The 7,187-nt window shown below is 37.6% G+C and overlaps 1 protein-coding gene across 1 annotated transcript; it reads right to left on the bottom strand.

Moving 5' to 3' along the window:
* Window positions 1-764: 764 nt before the first annotated feature.
* Window positions 765-4,008, bottom strand: LOC139691306 (uncharacterized). The gene is made up of 7 exons (XM_071589069.1): window positions 3,885-4,008; window positions 3,172-3,262; window positions 2,854-3,088; window positions 2,547-2,747; window positions 2,206-2,361; window positions 1,979-2,033; window positions 765-1,892 (listed from the first exon to the last, which is right to left on the bottom strand). Exons 1-7 carry the CDS (start codon window positions 3,925-3,927, stop codon window positions 1,831-1,833), a joined length of 843 nt encoding a protein of 280 aa, XP_071445170.1. The 5' UTR covers window positions 3,928-4,008; the 3' UTR covers window positions 765-1,830.
* Window positions 4,009-7,187: the final 3,179 nt, after the last annotated feature.

The raw sequence follows: 7,187 nt of genomic DNA, 5'->3' as shown, positions 1-7,187 counted from the left end.
GATAGCATTCAAGAGAATTTCTAGCACAGAATCTGCAATACAGACAGAACTACATCCCACTGAGTCATACATTTCACCTAATTACTCTTGGAATGAATGGGACTTTCGACGAAAAGCATTACAGTTGGTAAGATCTCAATTTATATTTTTTTTAAAGTTGTTGAAATTATTGTATGGTTACTTTAAGGTTTCAAACAAATTTTCCCCATAGTCAATGTTTTTAAAAATTCATCGCAGACAAGTCCCAAAAGAAATTTACATCTTTAATTAGCATCACTAATTATTTCCATTACTTCATTCAGGTCCGAATGAGGAAATGCCTCACAAAATCAATGCAAACTGGAAAATGTCATTGGCGTCAAGATGCGTGGGTGAATATATCATTACCACATAAAGAAAACTGGTCGCAGACCAAAAGAGAATCGGCCAGCAATGTTCCCCAACCACAACGGTATGCGTTTGGGCTGAGAGGAAGGCAACAAGGACAGCAATCACACATGATTGATCTCACCAGGCCCGTGGATGAGTGATTGGTTTCATGAACTCCAGGTGAATGGTAGACACGGACTAACAAAAATACTCACTAATAATACTAAAGCTGGAGTAGAGGTGGTAGTACTAAAATCAGGCGATTTAAACAATGCTATGCTTACAGTGCAACCTGTCGGTATAAATTTTACCAACAAAGTGAAATTTCGGCATAAAAACCTCAGCCATATTAGCATGAAGAAAAAGGAATTTGGGGGAAGATAAGGGAATTAACATTTAACACAAGGTGCATTTTTATTGGCTTCATTCACGTATGTTGACTTTCAAAATCTGTAAATAAGTACAGTCTTCGAAAAACAAAACAAAACTGTAATAAAACAATTGGAATTTTCCACTCAAAAATGTTTTGCCAAAAAGGGGCAGACTTCATATGTACACATTCCTTTCTTGTAGAAGAACATTGATGAATTAAATGAAGCTGTCGATTGGAGGGAACAATATTCAAGAGTCATTTTATAGCTTTGGATTTACAATGTTAAGCAACCCAAAGTTACCAGTCACTTTCAATATCTGGAGACCCTACTCTCTTCACACACGCACTTATATTAGCCCCTTTGTCATAAAAATTAATTTAAACTCATTTTGCAAATATAAATATCAGTCATAAAATTAAATCATCAATCAAGTAAAGATTAATTTCTATTAGGAACACGTAGAAAGTAGTCAAGTTTATAAGTGAATACAAACAGCCGAGATTTTTTAAAGAATCATGGAGTTGAAAATAGTCCTTGCTGACCATTTCAATACTGAACTTTAAGAATAACACACATTAGGTAATAAAAAGTCTCAGTACTCATATTGGAAACTATGATGCAGTGCAGGAATTATAGAATAATATAAGCTGCCTGCTCCTGGTCTAGTACAGAACACACACACACAAAACATTATGGCATCTAAATACAGCAAGTATCCAGCATAAAATTAATGTGTACCTTTAGCAACAAGCAAAAAAAATTAAGTAGTAAAAATGACATACATTCACACAAAGCTAGTAGTCTTTAACAAAATACTAAATTTAACTATCAACATCATAAGACAAGTTGACACACCACTACAGATGCCATTTCTTCTTGAATTTGAAACTCCTTCACGGGACAAGAATTTAACAATTACACAGCATACATTTAGTGGAAAAAATATTAAGGGATCAATTATAGGAGGTCATTTTCATGGGAGGATTAAACCTCAACTTCCTGCATTCGTAATTCTCCTCAAGAGTAGAATGTAGGTGTAGACAAAGGAAGGCAGTGATTTATTTCCATTGTGCCCATTTGCCTTACTTTAATCGACGAAGTGGTTCTTCAGGTATTTCATCATTCCAAAAGTTCGGAAGCGTTTAACTCCTAAGCAAAAGTGAAAATACAAAGCATCAAAACAATATTCTGTCGGAATAAAATTAATCGTGCTCAATGGTCTGTCATAAACTTACCGAATACTTTCAGAAGTTCGTCATCACAGATGGCAAACTGTTTGTTTTTGGGATCCTGAGAAAAGAAAACAAACCCATTAGTCAACAATATCAAACACTACCACTTAGTTTCACCTTTCAAGTATAAATTTTGCTATTTTTTTTATGGTTTTAGGGATTGCACCACAACAGTTAACAGAATCCCCCAAAGATAAAAGAGTAAAATCTTTTCTTAATTTGATGCTTACAAATAAATTCCTTGTCTTTATAATAGCCCATATCTTCTTCACTACTTCGTGGCGTGCCATAGCATCTGATCCAACAAGAGCAGCCAGTTCTGGTGTGAGGTTGTATGCCCTTGTGTAACAGCCACCACCCCCTCCACCTCCTCCCCCACGCTTACCCTGAAAGATGAGCGACATGAATCAATTTCTACACCAACAAATGATATGGTAATTTAGTTGATGTATTCCGTTATAATACTACTTAATGGATATCATTATGGAGCAAAACGTACATGCAAGTTTTTATTAGAATTAGGAAATGCACCTGCATTAAATTGAATATTCATAATTTATTATTCACATACCCGGCCAGCTTTTTTGGCAGGTGTGGAATTGCCACCACCACCTCCACCGCTCCCACGCCTACTTTTGGCCCAATCTTCATCCGAACCTTCATCACTGTCACTTCCCTTGGCTTTCTTCTTACCCCCTTTGGAACCCTTTCGTCCACCGCCACCTTTCCCCTTCTTACCAACTGGACTATACTCTTCATCACTGGCATTGTCCTGAAAATGTACAATGATTTTAATTAATTAGCTTAGTTTTATAAACGTATATATATTACCGAAGTTAGTTAGTGTTACACATTTTATGAAAATTACTAAATCTTACATCGGAACCCTCGTCACTTTCATCACTGCTGCCCTTCTTTTGCTTCTTGGCAGGAGGCTTCTTCTTTGATGCTGACCTCTTACCCTTCTCCTCTTCCTCGTCCTCCTCCTCATCTTCTTCCTCCTCTTCCTCGTCATCATCATCGGCTTCCTTTCGCTTTTTGCTATCTCCTTTGGGACTCTTCATGTTTTTCTCTTGCAAGCATTCCATCATTATATCATCAACTTCTTTTTTTCTGCCAAAATAAATTTTTACGATAGAGGCCGTGTATCTAGTTTCAAAACACAAATAATAACATGCTCGTACAGTGGAACTTACCTATCAGATAGGTCTATATCAAGCTTTTTCTCTAATTGCTGTCTAAGCTTTTTTGCAGACATAGATGTGAGGTCTGCATCTTTGAAAATAGCTAAAATAATGAATAAAAGCATTAACTGTCAGAAATATTGATTCTCGAAAAGCAAACTCCTAGAAAACACAAGCCTTAAATTACGGCGAAATTCCTAGTTTAATTATTTTCCCACGAGCTTAAAAATTTTAAACGCTGGCCAACACATTTTCAAAATTTTATTAATACAATGCATGTGACGTTGAACGCATTATATCGACAGCATTCTTCATTACCAATGCACTTACACGATGACATAAGTGACAACCTCACAAAAATAATTTAAAGCCGCTTATTCATTCTAGCGGCAATTTTTTTGTGAATTATGGTAAAATAAAGCTTTATTTAGGCATGTAAATCCATTACTACCAATAAGAGCACGATTTTAATAACACTTTCACAGGTAAGGATGCTTGGGTGCATTTCGGTAGCGTCCCGAAGCCATTTGGGCTACACAAGCAAGACGCATATCCTACTCAATATATAGCATATCAGAGTCCCGGTTTTCATCAGAGAATTACTAGAAAATGCCTAATGAACTACATTGTTTTTTCTGCTAAATCGATGGAAAATAATTTGTACAGCTCATTTGGATAGTTTACATCGCACAAAATACCTTAAAACAATTAAAATCACTATTTACCGGTTATTTCTCTCCGCAGATCTTCCTTCGTGATACCTGCCATCTTCCTTTGTAGTAACGGCTGGTATTGGCCAGTGGGGAGTTACCAACGTTTGAACTTAACTCTATTCGAGTAATTCCATAGCTGTAAAAATTAAATTTATGGCACTGAAAATTTTTTCAGACATAAATAAGATGTTTTAATTTCATGAAAATTGATTTTAAATTGTTTACGTCAGTTCACGGTGATTTAAAGGTGACTCCCTAGAAAAAAATAGCCACACGTTTGCAAGGTGGAATGATAATTTTTCACGTTATTAATTTTTTAAATCACTTAATTAAATTTTGGTAGTTAACAAAGATGATTTTTATTGAGCAAATGGAATGACGAACCTACTAACACTATCGAAGCTCTGGCGAATTCATTCATTTGTTCACGAAATAAATAGTGGGTGTGTGTGGTTTTGTTTTTATATTTTCCGTGTATTTACACATGGGCCGTAGCCTACAGTGAGTTACGAGGGTGATATTGTCATATTTAAGAAAGAAACCTTACATTATTTAAGGGCTCACTTCTTTTATTTTGCTTGTTTCGTGATATTAGGTGAAAATTGTCTATGACATTTGAAGAATAATGTATCTCCAAATTCGGCAGGTAGTCATGACTGTAATTCATGATCTTATTAATTTTATGACCGAAAAGCTATCGAAATACGAATATTGAAGGAAATTCTTATATTATTGAAAACAAATAAAATTATGCGCTGCATGAACATCACTTTGTAATGGGAATAGTAAAATACTTGTTAAGAGGAGATAATTTGCAAATTGCCGGCCTCAAATGATCGTTCAGCTGCAGACGTTATTGCGCATTGTGCTGCCATCTATTAAGACTATTTTGTTACTTAGAGTGAAACGGCTACTTCCATATAGTATCATAAATGACCACGAGGTGGCAGCTAAGTGACCAAAAGGATATCGTCGCCGAAAGGTTTACCCTGACCTGCTTTCACGCGAAGTACATGCATTCAGAACTACAGTCCTAGACGTTGGGCCTCAATTTTTGCGCCTAGTCAGCCAGTGGATTAAGTGAGGTTAATTGAGGAGAAAACGAGTCCAAAGTCACGCTACGAATGAAATCGAATGCCAATTTCCTTTAAAATACAAATATCTTGGAAATCAAAATGTTTATTTGTTCCATGTTGCTTTTAATGAGTATTCATCACTAAATATATATATATATATATATATATATATATATATATATATATATATATATATATATATATATATATATATATGAATTAAAAGTCTCGACTCGAAAAAATATTCGGCGTTTTCTCTTTACATGTTTTTAATTGTATCATCTGGTTTAACTAAAATTTTCATGACATTTTTTTCGTAAATTAATTTCCTTATTTATTTATGGCATAATTTGACTGTCGTCTACGAATATATGTTAACTATTTCATAAACTTTAAGTCAGCACAAAGAAGTGTTAGCACAATAATACTAAGGTTATTGCGAGATGAAAAATTTCTGGAAATTTATTTCCCTTTTCCCCTAACAACGGTAGGAAATATTGATAAACACGACCCAGAATATGAGAAGAAAGTCGTTTCTTAAGGAATCGTCTGCATTTAAATAGAGGACACGAAAATTTGAGATGCCCGTTTGCCTCGCTTTTTTCCCGATAATTTTTTTCGCTCCTTGGGTTTTTCCGTATCCATCCAAAGTATTGATGAATGAAATTGTGTCTGCCATTTTTGCTTCTCTGCGCAGAGGCGGCGGAATTTCGGTATATTTTTTTTTCGTTCCAACCCTCCGCGCGCGATGTTGAGACGTGCGCAAAAAAAAATCGGACCCTGGTCCCTCCTGATCCCCCGCCCCTTCGTCTCCCCACCCTACACGTGAATATCTTAATTGAGACAAGAGGGTGTGGATAGACAGTGTACCCCGACAGTGTAGTCGGGGAGGCAGGTCTGGGGTCGTGAAAAGGGGAAGGGAACAGGGAGTAGATAGGGGGGGGCGGGAGGGATGGCGGTTTAAGATCTTCTGGATGGAAGAAGGGGTGTATAGAGTTTTAGTTTTCGGGCTCAGCGACGCTGTCTGCCACGGGGAACAAAATCATCCGGCGACGGGAATGGGACTGTCGGATCTTGGTAGAGGGATTCGGGGGCTGGTGAGAGTTGTGAGCGAGGGTTAAGCGAGCGGGTGGGGAGGGAGAGTGCTCGGGAGGTCTCTCGGGCGGGGGGAGGAGAAAGGAGGTGGGTGTACTCCCTGGAGAGAATGTGCAGGAGGAGGTGATAGGGGAGGGGGGTGAAGAGGAGGGGTAACGAAAGTCCAGACGACGTTGGAAAATGCGAGAGGGGGGTGGAGAGGGGGGGAGGAGGGGACTACGTGTGCATCCCGCCCTGCATGATACGTACCATGAGGGGCGCGTGGCGGGGGGTGTGCTAGAGGACACCGGACGTGGATGGAGGAGAGGAAGCATAAGAATGATGAAACATCAGCGGCCTGTTTGTCAAAGGCGCGGGTCAATTGCGGGTCAAATGCAAGTCCTCTAGAAACAATTTTATATGTGACAGAAAACTTTCCCGTAGAATATAGCCAAGTGCCAAAATATTTATTCACCTAATTTAATTATAACAGTGTTCGTGCACGCTTCAAGGAGTACTTAATCGGCGTGTAGCTTCGAGAGATGGATCACTCGAATGAGTACATGAAATACTCGTAGATGGGAAAAACGAACTGATTTTACAAATACGAGTATTTTAGGCTCTTCGCTATTAGTGGGCCATTCATTCTGGTTAATTTACACTAACATTTTTCTACATCTAGTTTTGTTATTGGCATTACGCTGTGTCTTCTTAAACTCTATATTATACGTATCCATGAATTGTCTTTGGGTAGGGGAATTCTAAATGTCATTGTGACCAGTCATTATAAGGAGCTTTTTCTTATTTCACTACTACAGTCTAGTCAACTGATCCCATGCACTGCGGGTTTTGGATTTCAGTCATACCGACTAAATCCCTCCTAGATGACGAAGGATATTTTTTTAGTTAATTGAAAATGATAAGGAGTCGCCTTTTTTCCGAAACTTCCTTTCTACATTTTACACAACTCTTATGGATTTTATTTGTTATCCTTCGTCACGGTAGACTGTATCAAACACTCAGTTACTCGCAGATTTTTTGATTTTGCGAAAACTTTAGTTGGATTTCATGTATTGGAGGTAAATTTAATTGGCTAGTTGTTGAGTACTAATCCACTAACAAATGGCTATTATGCCTAACCAATACTGCAAATGATGCTTTAAAA

This window comes from Hetaerina americana, unplaced genomic scaffold (genome assembly GCF_022747635.1).
Source record: "Hetaerina americana unplaced genomic scaffold, ioHetAmer1.1.p SCAF_32, whole genome shotgun sequence".
NCBI classification, from domain to species: Eukaryota; Metazoa; Arthropoda; class Insecta; order Odonata; family Calopterygidae; genus Hetaerina; species Hetaerina americana.
This window is presented reverse-complemented; position numbering and strand designations above follow the sequence as displayed.